Below are 18,702 nucleotides of genomic sequence, written 5' to 3' on the forward strand. Positions count from 1 at the left end.
AAAATACACCGGTTTCGTCATTGTTGTTTACTACACAACACCCGGTTTCGTCTATATATATCACCCGGTTTTTTATATTTTTTTAAAACCAACAATTTATGAAAAGCAACGTTAACACGGATCTGAACATTGTCTTTCGAAAGAATTTAAATATATATGTATTATAAAGTAAACTTGGCGTGTTTACATTTATTTACATAGGTAATTATAGTACTACACATTTTCCTAATAGAAGTCGTATCCGTTATTTCACTGATCTTCAAACTAATTTTAAATGGAATATAAATACTCAATAGCAAACACTGATATCTTATTATTTTTTTAACATTAACATTATGATATTTTTTTTATATAGGTTTTGAGATACATCGCAGTATGTGACCCCCCTTTTTTTTTACAAAGAAAACCTAATTAACGCTTAAAAAACAAAATTTAAAACATCACCTTAAAGTATGCAGAAGTTAAGATTTATATTACCAAGAAGTGTGTAAAGTTTGATGCAATAATGATTAACTATTTTGAGATATGGCGCGACATGTTAAAAAAAACACACTTCTGTTTTACTTACAAAGTTCTGTAACTCAAAAAGATTTAATTTGATTTTCACTAAAAGGTTTACAAATCGTTTGACCATTTCAAGAAATAACTTTGTTAAGTTTCATGAAAACTAGATAAGCTGTTCTCAAGTTACGGTGCGACATGTTTACGCTGGACAGAAAGATAGCCGGATAGCTAGACGGACGGACGGACCGAATGACTGATAGATGAGGGAGCGGACGGATGGAAGGAGGGATGGACAGACGGGTGTATACAATAATACGTCCTGTCAAAATTGGGATGGGCGTGTAAAAACGCAAAGAAATGAAAAAAAAATCGTAATTAAAGTTTTTTTAGGATATCGGCCGAGTCGATTTATTTGTATATTTGTCTGACTTATCATTTTCCTATATAACTTTTATATATATTTGAGAAAAATGTATAGAAATCGATAAAAAGAACTTGATATTCGGCATTTATTATAATAAACACACTCCAACTCACATAATCCGATTTCCCGGGTGTCCCTGTTTTCTCATTTCTTACAATATTTTAATTCGTTATACACTTTATAAGATAAGTGGCGAATCTAGATGACGTATAGGTTGCACGCCCCGATCCCACCTTCGGTTGCCAAAACTATATTGATTCCTGTATTTAACGATTTTGTAAAGCAAGAAATAATCAAAATATTGTTCGACTCGCTACGCTCGGCGGTATTTACAAGTTGTTCGAAATACGCCCACTTTGAAATAAACTGAATCCGTCTGTCCGTATATATTGTCAAAATATATTGACCAACGATCATCATAACACAATGGCGACAGTACAGACTCGTTTTTTTTAATAATGTTAACAAAATAATTATTATTGAATTTTATCGATGACCTGAGACTATTATACTAATTTGTACATAGCAGTATAGTTACAATTAGTGATAAATAAATTTTATTTTATTGCATGGTAGTTGTAATCCTACATTCTATGTCGATTATGCATGCATATACATTTGTCTTATCATCAACGTTTATCCTTAAGAAGATTTATTTTTAACGATGGTAGAAAAGATTACATACATGGAATGATTAGATTACTTATAAAGGTGTCCATTCTTTTGTGCGAGAAAATCACATATCAATTGTGTGTTTCGATTTTTAAGACCGTAAACTGTAATTTCAAGTTTAAACATGTTCAACATATTTTCCCATAAACTCATATAGAAAACGCATATTTAAAGAGCTTTAATCTCAATATGCTGTTAAAAAAGTTCGGAATGCAAAGTAAAATTAAAATATTTGAGTTCTATAAGAGTAGGAATTTGCTTATTATTTATTTGAATCTGAGACTCATATAAATAATAAGCCGCTGTCCGGTGAACGAACTTGTTTTCGAACGACCCACAAAACTCCTTTTGAGCTCTGAAATTAAATAATCAATTATAATGTAATGCGATTATGATTTTTTTTATTTGACCAAACCGGGTTATGCATTTTGAAATCTATGACGAAACCGGGTTGTATCCATTGACGAAACCGGCCAGTTCCATTTTGACATGACCCATTTCTTTCGTTCCATACACAGAGTTACAATTATTGAGATGCTCATAACTAAATTTGCAATCTCCGTGTCAATATCTATCTTCCCGTACCTTTCTTTCCGTACAATGTGAACAATTTAAAGAGAAATTAAACAATTTCGAGGCAAGGTTCACTCAATTCGTCATTTTGACATGCATTTTGACTTATTTCTCCGTTAATATAGAACGGTTGTAGAAAATATTGCATCTCACAATAGAAAATAGTTGTATATGTATATATATTCTTCGATATCATTGAAAAAATAAGAAAATAAGAAGAAACCTATCTTTCTTCTGTCTATTGATGTTCCGTCATTGTGCCGGACGTTAGATACCATCGAGTCCGACCAAATTCTGCCGGTGTGGTTTAGACTAGATGAATGTTTCATTATTGTATGTTATTTTGATCGGCTAACAGCAATTTCACGTCATTCTTTTTTTAAAGTGAATTGCATGAATTATAACATACATGATGACACACGTTTCCACAATAAAGTGCACAGGTAAATAAAAGAAATGCTTTAGAGTAATCGTGTGATTATAGCGAAAATAAACTTTTAAGGTAATTATAAGTATTGAATACTTCTTTTAGTAATTTCAAAGGGTTGTAATACATGTAGCGATGACTGTGCGAACATTATTTTAAAGAATCTTTTCCGAGCTTCATACAAAATGTACCTCGGTGAACGCTTTTACATCCCGATGAGTTTACAAAAAGTAGTATTCAATTCTTTTTTAATGTCAGCCAAATGAATAACATTAACAGCAATTTCAGAGATCAGCCATTCGATTCCTTGTTTTATTTTTATTTGTTATCTTTTTTGTTAAGTCCTTACCTATTTTTTTTTTAGACAATTGCACTTTTGCAAAAATCATGATAATATTTGTTTTTAACATGAAATGGCTGTCACTTTAATTTTTGTTTAACTTAAGAAAACCTGAGGTTAGAATGGGCCTACAATTAAATATACATATTTGTATTCTATTTCCAAAACTGTCGTAATGAATTCGTATCGTTATATTCATCCCCCTCCCCCACCCCTCCATCTTTTTATAAGTGGACCATTCTGGTTATTTAATAGCCCATCTACTGCAAATTGTTCTTTTGAACTAATCAGTTTAAATTACTTTGAAAATAATGGTATTTTTCAAAGATTTTCTTTTTAGAATTTGATTTCATTTCGTTCCTGGCAATATCAAAACTTCGAAATTTTATAATTTCTCATTGTTTAAACAAATCAAATAGCGTCTTGATTTGATTTTGTAAAATGCAGACATAAACTTTATTTGCTTGCCCATATTTGTACACATGCGATAAAATCCTCATATATAACTTTAAAGTTGGGTCTGTTTCTGTTTCAGAGACCAGTTATACAAACGTCTGTTGTCATTGAGGATAAATATGTATGTTTAATATCTGCAAGTGTGATCACTGTTCTCACCACAATTAATTAACACTCAGATAGTATATAATACATATCTATGCTAGAATAACTGCAAATTTTTGTCATCAGCTCGCCGATAATAGTTTGCACTCCGGTAACATTTTTGTTTTGCATTTACACTAAAATAGCTGCAAGTGTGACCGTTGCTCTCATCGTCATTAATTATCAATGACTGGCAGGTTATTTTATCAGATTACTACATGGCATTTTTCATATCAGATGTGTTAACAGCCCAAGGTTTAATATTATCCCAAGATTCCGAAGGCCTCATATTGACCGTGGTCTGATATGAAAAATGACTTGCTATGATCTTTTAATTATAAGCTTCAACATTGGAGAAAATTATGGTTTGATAAATTGATCATTTTAAATGGTTTTCAAATAGAAGTTCAAAAAGTGTAAAGTTTACGGACGTCGACGCAAAGGTTATACATATGATATGTAATCTTTCGATCGTATGCCCAACAGAAGTAAAAAAAAATAGTAAAATATATTTTTATATTGACGGTAAAAAGGTCATTTAAAACATAACTTTTAGGAAAAGCCAAACAATGTTCGGTTTACAAAGGTATCTGGTACAATTATCACCAAGCGAACTTGAATATATTTCCAAATTCAGATGCTGTAATGTGAAAATTCAAGTAGAGATGGGTTGATGGGACAATATTCTGAACGACCAGAGGATATGCAATTGGTGTTTTTTTAAATGTTATTGGTGATGAATACCATTACCTAGTAGAATGCAATACAATCTCAGTAAAAAATATCGGAAATCCTCACATTCGAGAATACTATATTAATCATATCAGTGCAGCAAAAAAAACTGAAAGGATTACTATATATATATCAATGGTTAATATAAAATTGCTAGAAAATGTATCTTTATTCGTTTCAAAGTTAATGAAAATATAATAAAGTATAATGATTATTTATATATTCCATTTCAAAGTTGTTTTATTCCTTTCTATGTTCGTATGTCACGATAATCTTGTTTCACATGTGAATGTGACGGAGTATTTAAAATAGAAGCAAATTGTATACATTATACAACATCTTAAAACGTACCATTGAGGTGCAAAACTCCAGAATGTGCCGAGTAACGACGGAATGCCATGCGATCTCCGGAATGTGCCTAGTAACGACGGAATGCCAGGCGATAACGGAAAACATGGAATTCATGCAAATAGCGTGTTACAATCATACAGTAAAATTATAAAAATTATGTTATTTACTTAAGTATATGATAATTATATTAACAACCTGTTTGCTAGTATATATTATATTGGTCTTTTCTTCAACATTGTTTTACAATTGCTCTGTATTGATTCATGTGTGATCGGTTAGCCTTTTTAACTGACTAACTGTAGTTGATGGTTAACCTCGTTCATGTACTATGCTGCAACATTTTTGTTCAGAACGAATTCATGAATCCAAAAAGTGCATTTGGTATTCTTTAATTATAAATATTCGACTTAATAGTAAAAAAAAAGAGGTAAAAGCAGGTGATTTGTACTAACCTTTTGCTGAACCTGTAGCAACAAATGAATGAAAATGAAAACATATTACACAAAGCAGCAGACGTTTAGTTTGAAATTAATGTAAAACTGTGAATCGCAACATTTTTAAACACAATTATAACAACATAAAAAAATTAAAAACCAATTATTCAGAGAACAATTAAAGGTCTTTCCACCTCAATAATAATAAGGAAATTTAAAAAACGATGTTAGAAAATGTCACTTCGTGTTGATGTAATATGGTAAATCAAACTGATATAAAAAAAAAATAAGATTGATAGGTTTATGCAGAAGACTTAATTGTTTTATAATGAACCAGAAAGAATTTTTAGCAAAGGTCAAAATATAGAACGTCAAATTGACCATTGACCTTGACCTCAATTTTGAGGTCATAGGTCAGTGATCTCTAATCAAAAGACCCCAGGTCAATCACTTGTATGGTTGTGGAGAAATACTGATTTCAAATACAAAAGGGGAGAAAACTCCTATAAGGGTTAACCAAAACACTTCGACTGAAATAGGTTGAAGTTGCGCCTTATTGCAAACAGTAATTTGTCAACACATCTTATCATTAACTGTAACAGTTTCGTTTGAATAACGATAACAAGCAAATTTCAAAAGTTATAACATGACCTTGACCTTCGACCTTGACCTCAATTTCAAGGTCATAGGTCAGTGAACTCAAATCGGAAGACCCGAGGTCAATCACTTGTATGGTTGTGGCGAAATACTGATTTCAAATACATAAGGGGAGAAAACTTCTATAAGGGTTAACCAGAACACTTCAACTGAAATAGGTTGAAGTTGCACCTTATTGTAAACAGTTATTTGGAAAACACATCATATCATTAACTGTACCAGTTTCTTTTGAATAACGATAACAAGCAAAATTCAAAACTTATAACGTGACCTTGACCTTTGACCTTGACCTCAATTTCCTTCAAATGGACCAAGGACTTCATATCAAAAGACTGTAGGCCTCTACGACTTATAACGTATGAATTTATTTAACAAATCGCCTATCTTAAATTTACAAAGGGAAATAACTCCCATAAGATGTCTTCCGATCACTCAAGTCAAAACTAACCAAATCATTCTTAAGAGTAGACAAACAATTTGGTGCAAACAGTTTGCTAAAATCTTTTACGGTTTTAGAGATATAGCGATAACAAGAAAAAGGGGACGTGGGCAGATAACTCCTGTAAGAAGTGTTCGGTCATACAGGGTGAGTTTTGAAATCCCCATTACTATACAACATAATTGGCCAAAAAACCATTCGATATGTTATATACAAAAAAGCATCTCAAACGGCAGAAGAAGAAAAAATAATAATCAGAAAAAACAAAAGGTCTTTCCACGAAAAGTGGAAAGACCTGATAAAGTACAAATAGTCACAAGTAAACTAATTAAAATACCAGTAAACAAAATCAACTGAAATAAAACTCCAAACAAAAGGAAAAAGAGATAAATCCATATGACAGGGTACGTACCAAATTACGTGGAAAGAATTGTACATACTGCAATGCTTATGAATCAATTGAACTACTTATTTATACAAACTTATAATAAGTTTCCTATACAAAAATCAAAATAACAAAAATACCGAATTACGAGGATTTTTTTTTTAATTTGTGAATGCCAACTAAAAATGTTTTTAACAATTGAAAAGGGATTCAGTTTGAGTACATCAATATGTTATAACGGGTCACCAGTTAGATACTGTAACCTTCTAAAGAGTAGTCAAATATCGTCCGTACATATTCTTTTTAGTCTTCATTAATTATAGTATTGATAATTTATGGCTGATGGAACCAGTTATACTATGACTTTATATTCTTGTCATCCAAATTATTCTCTGTGCATTTAAATGAAGAATCAAAATCAAAATACAAGAAAAAAATTAACAAGAGAAAATAAAAAACTAGTATCTCAATTGTTTGTAAAACAATTGAAAGGTCTTTCCTGTAAAAGTGGTGTTTTCGTAATGTACTTTCGTTTGGTATACGACAAGCATACCTTCTGAAACCTTTCGCTTTTAACACTAAATGAGCTCATCCGCCTACATTTTTGAGAATTATGATATATGTAACATAGAGTAGATGAGCTTTCATTTGATATGCGACAACGCCATGTTCTAGAAAGTTTGATTTTTGCACTTAATAACCCTATCCAACTAATTTTTGGAGGTCGGGAATGTGATATTTCAAATGAACACAAAATGACCTTTCATTTGATATACAACACCCCCATCTCAAAAGAAAATTTATATTTTGCACTCAGTGACCCCATCCAACCCCTTTTTGGGAGACGTCAATTTGAAATTTGAAATGTACGCTTTATGTTCTTTCATTTGATATGCGACAACCTTACCATCTGAGAAATTTGAATGTTGCACTAAATGACCCAACCCGTCCTACTGGGTTGAAAAGGGGGTTTAAAATTTTCATTTTATCAAGTAGAGTTTACTAAGACCTTCAGTTTGATATATCAGATGAGCCCATTTGACAAAGTGCAAATAATGATGCAATATCAACTATATAAATAGAAGTTATGAAACTGACAAAGTCAATGCAAAGCTTGCAAATTTCAAATTGATTTTTTTTGTTTTTTTCCATGGAATATTTTTGGTATTTAGTCAAACATATATTTATGACTTCACTTGTTCTTGATTTATTATAAGTGGTTTATCTAATACCAAATTAATGTCTCGAGTTCACCCATAAACTCTTTAACACAGAAATTATAATAATGCCTTGAGTTGCTGTCTCATAAGCATAAACCCAAATCTCAATTTCTAAAGGACAAATGTCTGAAGTTTGTAATAAACTGTAAGTGTAATGAGAAGTATATTGATATATATAAAGACTAAGTACTAAACTATTATTTATTCAAGAATCTAAAAGTATATGCATTTATTTACAATATGGCAACTGGGGACTTATACAACTGCAATTAAAAACCAATAATGTATAATGTTCTATCTCCATATGCAAAGGGAGATAACTCTAACTAAATCTTGAAACTTGGAATTGAGATAATTTTTCATAGATTGACTAAAAATTTTGTATCGAAATAGCCATTCATAAAATAGATGAAATAGTAAGATTTTAACAAACAAATATAAAAGGTTCATAAGTATATTGTTCCAACAATACATTGTATAGAAGTATAAACCAAACAAAAAATGGTATAAAATAACAAGATGTTTAAGCCATACGTCAGTATGGTATCAAAAATAGGATGTTTAGACCATACGTCAGTATGGTATCAAAAATAGGATGTTTAGACCATACGTCAGTATGGTGTCAAAAAGAGGTGCTTAAACCATACGTCAGTATGGTGTCAAAATGAGGTGCTTAAACCATACGTCAGTATGATGTCAAAAAGAGGTGCTTAAACCATACGTCAGTATGGTGTCAAAAAGAGGTGCTTAAACCATACGTCAGTATAGTGTCAAAAATAGGTGCTTAAACCATACGTCAGTATGATGTCAAAAAGGGATGCTTAGACCATACGTCAGTATGGTGTCAAAAGGTAATTTAAACCATAAGTCATTATGGTGACAAAATAAGAAATTAAAACCATATGTTAGTATGGTGTCAAATGATGCGTTTAAACCATACGTCAGTATGGTGCCATAGAAAGGTATCCAGGCCATACGTCAGTATGGTATCAGAAATATGTAACAAGTATCAAGGAACAAAGTAAATTAAACCATACGTCAGTATGGTGTCAAAATGAGGTACAAAGACCGTTAAAAATAAGGAATTTAGACCATACATCAGTATGGTATCAAAAATTGATTCAATTGTTAATATTATTTGTTATTACAATACAAAGAATAAAAAAAAAAAAAAAAATAATCAAGTAAAATAATGACAAGCAATTGTAAAATTCTAAATAAACAAAAAGTATATAACACAATCATCACACTATGTAACAACATATATACATCAATGAAAGTCCCCATGGCACTGACAGCAAGGAGAGTGGTGGGGAGGTGGTGGCAAAAAGCTGACCAAAACAATAGAAGTTCATGTATTCCTTGTATCAGATATCATACACCAACATCGTGAGAAGTAATGACGTAGCAATATAGATAAGAATGGAATGTGCACTGTGACATCATAGACCGTGTGCAAAGATAATTAACTACCCAATAGAGTGAGGTGACAAGTTCATAATAAACTCCAATTATAATAAATATAATTTTAATTTTATGACTTCACTTGTTCTTGATTTATTATAAGTGGTTTATCTAATAGTCCAGTCGATTTGTGCAGAATTTTGACAAAATTGCTCAGATTGTGGTAAAAGCATGAAATTTGGAATAGTGGTAGTATATGTCATGAACAACATTTTAAGCTATGGACCCATTCTGAAAGTCAAAATTTGCGGAAGAGGCAGCCATTTTAAAATGGCGGCTGTTTGATCTCTATAGATTAATAAAAAAAATTCTAAAAAAAATATTAGAGAAGATATTGACATGAAACCTGGGTAATATAATAACAGTGCTGATTCCAATTGTCTTGTTGAACAAAGTTTTTGGAAATATTACCCTTATTGAATGGCGGCCATCTTGAAAAATCTTTGTTTTTTAAGCCAAAAAAGGTAGTCATTATTCGATGAAAATTTAAAAAAAAACAATGTCGAAGATATACAAATGTATTTGTTTGAGCTATATAAACAGGACGGAAAGCGAGCCTATGAACCCCCCTCCCCGAGTTTTTCTTCTGTTTCGTAGAGGGTCCAAATTACTTTATATTTTCCGACAATGTACATGTCTCTAATGTTCAAAAGTAATCGACATAGTTTAAACGCGACCACAAAGAAGATCATAAAATGAACTATTACTCTCAAAGCAATATTCCTGCCACCGCTTGTTTAACATAGAATAACAGGAGAATTTTATTTTACAAGTATAAATAAAGCAAGAAAATATTTGTATACCTGTCATTTATAATAGTTGGCTGATTACAGGATAATTCGTTTTGTTGATATTGTTCATTTGAAACAACTTTCAAAAACCTTGATTGCAGACATAATGAATTTCAAATCATACAAGTAATTAATGTTATAGGAAGACCAACTGCTCAAATGTTCTCAATTATATTTAACAAAAATGAAATGTACATGATTCGTCAAACCTCACTCTGTCTATCATGTTCTATCACATTGTCCTCCACATTTACATACGTAATACTGCCTTTACACATTTGCATTTCCTTAGTAACCGTGTTCACTTTGACTTATCAGTTAAGCGCTTGCTGCAGGAATTTATTATAAAGTCATATGGTATATTCATTCCAGATGACAAGGACTGTCATCTGAGGACTTCATATGTATTGATTTTTGATAGCCATTTTGAATGATGGCCATTTTGAAAACATGAATTTCCAATATAACATTATTTGCTAATCTTATTTATTCACTGTTTGCATTCACACTTTTTTTTTTACTAATATGCATTAGATATTTATAAAATGGTCAGATAAGGTATGCACATGTTTACAAAATAAAGATATCAGTATAAGAATTTCTAACTGTTACTTACACGTTTGCCTAAGTAACTTTGTAAAACAGAAATTACGAATATAATATAATTTATGACTGAACGTTGTTGTTGGAAAATATCAAAATTGTAGATTTCCATAACACTGGAGCTAGATATCAGAAGAAAATAATGAGCGTTTAGACTAGAAGGAATGTGTGAAACGGCAAGAGAGGACATGTGAGGGTTTGCATGCAATGGCAAACAGATCCAAACAGAACAGACATAGACATTTGAGCTGGCAATCACTCTTTTTGATGCAGGCATACAACAATATTGGGTCTTGAATTTGTTTTATCTCCGCTCCATTTGAAACAGTTGAATGAGGGTTATGGAACTGCAGAAGCACTCCAGGCGGCACAAATCCTGTCAAACAAATTTTCAGACCTCAAAATATTTTATCAGTAAAAGGGAAAACATACTTCTGATGTTGAAGATAAATTGCCAGTTGAAAGAAAACAAAAAGTAACTAGACACTGTTCAGTGATACTGAATCAACACAAACAATGACTGCAATGTATATTTTCTGTGGTGATGTATCTGAAGATCTCCATGATACTTCGCAATTTTTAAATCGACAAAAATGGGACATGACTGTGCACCTGTACTACAAGACATATTTCCTTAGCCAAAGTAAGAGCTGGAGATGTCAAATCACCAGTATCCTGCTTAATGATTGATAAAACTTGACATAGCAAATAGGCAGAATAAAAGACATAATAAGAAAGCCAAGAATCTTTTATCCTTGGAGTTGTGCTTTTCAAAATAATAAAATAGATTGACGACACACGGTCTGGCAGAGGTATTGTACCAATCTCCAAGCTTGCAGATCACGCTAAATAGTACAACGCCTGGAACAACTTGTAGTTATCATAGAAGGAAGGACTGATGCAACGCATCTAACAAAATAGGAATGTAACTAACAAAAGATATCTGCAAGCATACAAGGTTCCTTAGTATGAATGATACAGGATGGCCAACCATCGAGACACAATCCAGTAATATCGATGAGTGGAAGACAACACTCACCATTCCTCAGCTATAATAGTTCAATTGTGCAACTCGTCATCAAAGGGATGCAACTGCAACTGATCAGTCCTCTGTTAGAGAGTAAGACGTCTCAAAGATTGTGGAACGGATTCATTTTGAAAGCCTACAACGAATGTCTTTGTAAACCTTTCTATAGTAGCAAGCCTTACCCTTCAAACTATTCTAATTACTTTGACTATGAAGAGGCATTCCCCATCACGACTTTAACATTTTGTAAAAGACATGGCCTGTTTCAGAACTTCCCCAACATATTCATTGAGAATCCAGATAGGAAAGACGCAACCTTTTATGTGTGCTTGCCTATCATCTATGGTAGCTACATGTAGTATTCAATTTTTCATAAATGTTGTATTAATCATTCCTTCCATAACAACTAATATTTACTAAGGACGTTTACTGTACCATTTTTCCATATCATCAATTTCAAATATTAAAACGATATATGTTCCAGACTGTGAGCCGTCACTGTTTTCTATTAGTTTGGCAAGCCCCATTGCAATGGATAACAGATTTTTGACTTTCTTTCTGTGTCTCGAATTCTGTCTTATTGACTTGTTGTGCAGTTTTAACACACATTTAGCATGAGATCAGCTCCTGAAATATTAATCTTCAGCACTGTATCTGGCTAACAATGGTTAGTAGTTCAAGTGACAGTCACATACTATATTGTCAATCACAATTGTTGATGCTTCATGATGATAGTCAGATACCTCATCACAAAGAAATAAAGAAATATCTGCAATCATTGTTCTTGTTGATTCATCACAACTGTGGCTGGTTATTCTACTGGGTTTTTCAATCCTTGACTCATTTTGTTTTTCCTGACTATATATATTAAGATTTGCTTTGACAGGATTAGTACCTGTTGCCTTATGATTCTCCCATTGTATGGCCTTCATCAACGTTGAACAGTTGTATGCTTACAAAAAATGACTGATTACCAGCTCAAATGTCTATGTCTGCTCTTTTTGTATTTGCTTGGCATTGTAAATCATCACGTGTCCTCTCTTCCCGTTGCGGAATTCTTTATTTATTTATTAGATTTGTTCAACTCTAGTGATTTTGATACCTACGTATTTTTCCTGTTCAACATACAGTGCTCATATTTTATATACGGATTTTTTCAATGGTAAAAAATTATCTAAGCCCTACATACTAAACTGCAATTAAAAGAATTTACGTATTTCTTTAAATACATTTATTTGTTAGCATAAGCATACCTTATTTGCGCACTTGAGCACAATATATCTTATATGAAAAGCAACAGTCATTAATAAATGATTAGCAAAACTAGTTGTAAATGCATATAAAACTTAGTATTAATTCAAAAAACAATTTAGGATAACGAATAATAATATATTGCAAATTTACATTTCCAAAATGGCCACCATTCAAGATGGCCACTAAATACTTCAATAGTCCTCAGTTTATATTCTTTGTCATAAGAAATACTAAAGTTTATTAAATTTAGTTAAGTAACATATTTTTCATATTTTTTCTTATAATTTTTATTGATTTTTGGACATGATTTCAAAATGGCCGCCCAGAGCCGCCATTTTGATTTTCGGAATTGGGTCCATAGCTATAAATGTTAGTTATGACCCCAACTAACACTCTGCAAAGTTTGATGCTTTTACCACCTTCTGAGCAATTGTTTCACATTTCGACTGGACTATAATACCAAATTAATGTCTCGAGTTCACCCATAAACTCTTTAACACAGAAATTATAATAATGCCTTGAGTTGCTGTCTCATAAGCATAAACCCAAATCTCAATTTCTAAAGGACAAATGTCTGAAGTTTGTAATAAACTGTAAGTGTAATGAGAAGTATATTGATATATATAAAGACTAAGTACTAAACTATTATTTATTCAAGAATCTAAAAGTATATGCATTTATTTACAATATGGCAACTGGGGACTTATACAACTGCAATTAAAAACCAATAATGTATAATGTTCTATCTCCATATGCAAAGGGAGATAACTCTAACTAAATCTTGAAACTTGGAATTGAGATAATTTTTCATAGATTGACTAAAAATTTTGTATCGAAATAGCCAAATACAGATGCTTGCAGCTGTAGCCCCAAGTTGAAATAATGAGAAGGATAAAAATCAATTCACTCCTTGCTGTCAGTACAAATTTTAATTGTTCAAAGTAGAGGTCATTTGAATTTGAGCTTGTCTAAGTACATCTGGAGAGGTATGAATATATTTGGTATAACAATCTGAGGACCATCGTCCCAAAGTTTGAATAAGATGATCTTCCAGTCGTGCTTTGTGTGCAGTAGTTGCAGCACCACTTCTGAATGAATGACCATTATACTTTTCGCTGGATAATCCTAATTTGTCTAATGTACATTTAACATGAGAAATGAAAAAATTTCTTGACAATGGATCACCTTTATTAGTAATAAAAAAGGACTCAGAATTGCTAAAAATACTCATTCTGAGTCTATAGTATTTTTGAAGTACTACTACAGGACATAAATCTGTATTGTTTTTGAACAAAGGAATAGTAATACCATACCTAAAAGGATCAGTCTTAGATTTCTTAAGATGCACAAAAATACAATCATTTGTTATTTGAACATCACTCAGACACAAATTTGATTCATGATCAAATTTTTTGGTATCATTAACAGAAAATTCACCACATCTTAAAAACCCGAAAAAAGCTGTTACACATGCAGCTTCTATTAAAACATCTGTATAACTATCAAAAATACAATTGCGTAGTAAAAAACACATTTTGTATAAAATATCAAATGTTATGGGTAAACGAATTCTCTTAGGCATAATGGCATGTTTCTTTTTCAAACCTACTAATACTGATTTTAATTTTGGCAATGGTTTACCAACAAAATTCTCTAATGGATTAACACCCCCTTTAAGTAAGTAATAGAAACGTATACCACATAGGTAGGATTTAATGGTGGAATATCTCAGATGTTTATTAGATTCGCAATAGGCTATGAAACGCATCAACAAGTTCTCAGAAACTGGTGGTAACTGGAAAGTTGACCAAGTTGATCCTTGTAATTGTAAGAACTTAAGATAATGTTCATATCCCACGTTGTACAAAGCTTTAGTTGAATCTGCAACAGCGAAAGTTTGTAAATTTTCTACTGCGATGTCCAAATAATCTCTTCCAGGGTTGGACAAGGAGTTGCTGCTTTCTCTGCCTCTGGTGCTAACTGATGAAATTTGTTCATCTGTAAACGAGATAAAGAGTCAGCGATTAAGTTCAATTTTCCAGGCACATGTTCGCTGTAAAATGCAAAGTTAAATTTTGCTGCACACATAACAAGACGTCTCATCAGTTTCATGATTATTGGATCTTTTGACCGACCTTTAGTTAGAATAATAACAGACGCTAAATTGTCACAGTGAAATAAAATGCGCTTTTTATACCATCCTTTTCCCCATAAAACAGCTGATACCACGATAGGATATAACTCCAAAAAAGCAATAGATAGAGTTTTATCCGAAATAGTTGGGAGGTCTGTAGGCCAAGTGTCACAAAACCATTTTCCTTGATAAAAACCTCCAAAACCAATGGTAGACGAAGCATCCGTAAATAAATGCATGTCAGCTGCAGATGTTAAATGAGATTCATAGAACATGTTAATTCCATTCCACGTTGACAAAAATTGTAGCCACATTGTTAAATCAGATTTACACTCTTTATTTAAATGGACATAATGGTGGCTCTCTTTGACAGAACACATCAGTCTATATAGGTAAGTAACAAAGGCTCGACCTGGCAAAATTACTCTAGTAGCAAAGTTAAGATGTCCAAGTAATTGTTCGAGTTCTCTACGCGTACAAGATTTTTTATCTAAAACAAAACTTATAAATTGTGTGATTCTCTCAACCTTGTCTAACGGAAGTCTAGCCTGCATATTAATTGTGTCCAAAATAATGCCTAGGTATTCTAGTTCGCAAACTGGTCCAACAGTCTTCTTACTTGACAAAGGAATATTAAGTTTGTTAAAAATAAGGCTTAACAATGCCATTGTTCTTTCTCCACAATCAGAAGGTTTGTCTACAGTTAAAAAGTCATCTAAAAGATGGAAAATGACTTTAATATCATAATTGTTCTGAGCTATCCAGCACACACTTGTAGATAAAGAGTCGAACAGACGGGGACTAGAGCGACACCCAAAGGGTAAACGAACGTAATGATAGTACTGACCATTCCACTTGACACAAAAGAGATGCCACTGTTCTTTTTTAATCGGAAGTTGTTTGAACGCATCTGAGATGTCCACCTTACAACATAGGGACTTAGGACCATATCTTTGAATTGCATTAATAGCATCATCAATTTTAATGTATGTCAAGGAACATAGGTCTTTATCTATTAAATCGTTAACACTGTAGTGCTCATCTAAATTATGAGGAGATGATAAATCAATTATAAGCCTTTGTTTTTTGGAATATTTGTGTGTAGCAATACCCAATGGACTTACTCTATAACTTAAAAAAGGCGGTTGAGAAAAAGGGCCCTTTAAAAAACCTTTGTCAACCTCCTGTTGTAACAAATTTGTGACTACTTCAGGATTTTTCCTGGCAGTTAAAGAATTTTTACATTCATAAATAGGTAAATTTACATCTGAAACTAACATATCAAATCCATAACGAAGGCTGTTACATAAAAAGTTCACGAAATGCCTATCTGGATGATTTAAAAGTTCCCTTTCTAATTGATCAATGTTTATAGGTGTTGACGGAACATCTGTTGTATCAATAGAATCTAGTCATTTTGATTTACTGTTGGGCTGTCTACCTGGGAATGATTTGTTATGTTCCTGTTGGGTTCCTGGCATAGATTTATTAGTGGAACATTCAAACTTTCCATGGGTTTTCTTGCAGATTTTACACACATGAGCATATCGGCAATAAGGTTTGACACAACCTTTGGGTTGATTAAAATTATTACAGATTTGCATTCCATCATGCACCACAATATCTCTTCCATATTTATCCTGTGTAGGTTGAGTTTTAGAATTTTGATATCCCCTGTTATTCCCACACATAGATGATTTGTGAAGTGTTGAAGAACAGAAATTGCACATATTAACTGTAGATCCAGCACAAACCATTTGTCTCAATTCTAAATCACCCCTTGACCAGTCAATTTTTATATTGTGTTCTTGTAACATGATTGAACATTTTGCGCTAAACATTTTATGGTATTCAAAAAATTTTCCTGGCCACACATTTGCGGTTTCAATTATGTGTGATAGGTAGCAATCCAATTCCTCTGCCCTGTTTGGAAAAATTTGACACATAATTTTTTTGAATCTCCCAAAAGCTATAATGAATTCGTCTAAAGTTAAATTCCGTTTTAATCGGTCATCATTTTCCTTAAACTTTTGCTGGTTGGGTGTTTCATAGTTTGGAAGTAGAAGAATGTTTAAGTTTATGTCTTTACCTGAGATTATTTTGGTGCGAATCTCTGGAGAAACCATATCAACTCCAGAAAATGCTGTGGCAGGATATCCATGTTTTGTCATTTGCATGTGTTGGTTTTGCATTGAAAAGATAGGAACTTGTGATGCAAAACTGTTCGGAAAATTCATCTGATTGGGGTTTGTTTGTGTAAATTCTCCCAACGTAGGGTTTTGAACACCAAAAGTGTTTTGATTAACGGGTAAAGTTGATCCAGGCCCGGGGTTAAAGTTCATGGCGGAATGCAAGTTGAATTTATTATTATTAGTCTGTTTTGGAACACCGGCAATAACTTGCTGACATAATTGCAAAGTGTTGTTAACAAGAGCATAGTCAAGCGTGTTGAGATCAGTCCTGGGCGGAAATGCGTGGTTTTGATGCGCAGCAGCACCTACTGCTGGTAAAGGCGTGGGTTCCACTGTATTCATCCGCGATGTAGATGCTATCGGAATTAAGCTAGAAAATTCGGCATTTTGAGTATTTGTAGGTGATAGAATAACATCATCTTCAAAATTTGGTGATAAAGACGTATTTACAGTAGCACTGATGTTGTTAATTTCAGTATTTCCATTGTCAGAACTTTCCGGACTACTTTTTTTATTATCCAAGAAAATACGCTTCAATTGTTTATTAGTGAAGTTTTCGGATATTTTAATCCCTAGCAAAGCTAATTTCTCTTTCAGCTCTGTTGATGTCCAATTATTCGGATTATTAGGATCTAGTTCTGGACCACGTGTCCTTTTCCTGGTATCCCTTCTTTTAGGACCCATAACGAGACGAACGTTTTACACTGATAATTTGTCCAATTATATTAACATCAGACTAAACTCAAAGTTATTCTATATGAAGAAGTCCTTCTAGATGTATAAATAAACAAAGTACACAGTTTCAGGTCAAAACCCTGACCAAAAAGCTGACCAAAACAATAGAAGTTCATGTATTCCTTGTATCAGATATCATACACCAACATCGTGAGAAGTAATGACGTAGCAATATAGATAAGAATGGAATGTGCACTGTGACATCATAGACCGTGTGCAAAGATAATTAACTACCCAATAGAGTGAGGTGACAAGTTCATAATAAACTCCAATTATAATAAATATAATTTTAATACTATGTTAACCTCTTCAATTTCTAAAACATTTTAAGTGGAAAGCTCTTGTTGATTCAGAAATACATGCCTCCGTTCCCAAAACTTCAAACTGCAATATCTCTAAAACGACAATAGATATCTCAAATCTGTTAAATGATAAATGATCTACAGTTGAAGGATAACATTATAGAAAAAGAATTGGGACAATTTCAAAGTTCACCAAGTTCACAATTAAACATCAAATATATGATGCAATACCAAACTTGAGAACCGGAAGTCGTAGAGACATAGGACTACCACCATTCAACTCAGGACCACTTAACCTTTCAAATATCACAAGGTTAAAGTCATAGTTTACTGTGAAGGTCAAGGTGAAATTTCATCATGACCTGACATTGACCTCAAATTGACGGTCTTGAATTACTGATCATCTTTGCAGTTTATAGTAGGTTGATATCTGTTACCTTTA

The 18,702-nt window shown here is 32.6% G+C and overlaps 1 protein-coding gene across 1 annotated transcript; it reads right to left on the bottom strand.

The window, feature by feature from the left end:
- Nucleotides 1-13,532: 13,532 nt before the first annotated feature.
- Nucleotides 13,533-18,022, bottom strand: LOC134701028 (uncharacterized). Its single transcript, XM_063562171.1, has 2 exons — nt 17,121-18,022; nt 13,533-14,895 (listed from the first exon to the last, which is right to left on the bottom strand). Exons 1-2 carry the CDS (start codon nt 17,905-17,907, stop codon nt 13,826-13,828), a joined length of 1,857 nt encoding a protein of 618 aa, XP_063418241.1. The 5' UTR covers nt 17,908-18,022; the 3' UTR covers nt 13,533-13,825.
- Between the last annotated feature and the right edge of the window lie 680 nt (nt 18,023-18,702).

Source organism: Mytilus trossulus, unplaced genomic scaffold (assembly GCF_036588685.1).
Source record: "Mytilus trossulus isolate FHL-02 unplaced genomic scaffold, PNRI_Mtr1.1.1.hap1 h1tg000211l__unscaffolded, whole genome shotgun sequence".
Lineage (NCBI taxonomy): Eukaryota > Metazoa > Mollusca > Bivalvia > Mytilida > Mytilidae > Mytilus > Mytilus trossulus.

Coding starts and splice junctions, on each gene's coding strand:
- LOC134701028 (XM_063562171.1), bottom strand. CDS start 17,907: ATGGGTCCTAAAAGAAGGGATACCAGGAAAAGGACACGTGGTCCAGAA. Junction 14,896..17,120: donor TCGCACCAAAATAATCTCAG/GTAAAGACATAA, acceptor TCTCGTTTACAG/ATGAACAAATTTCATCAGTT.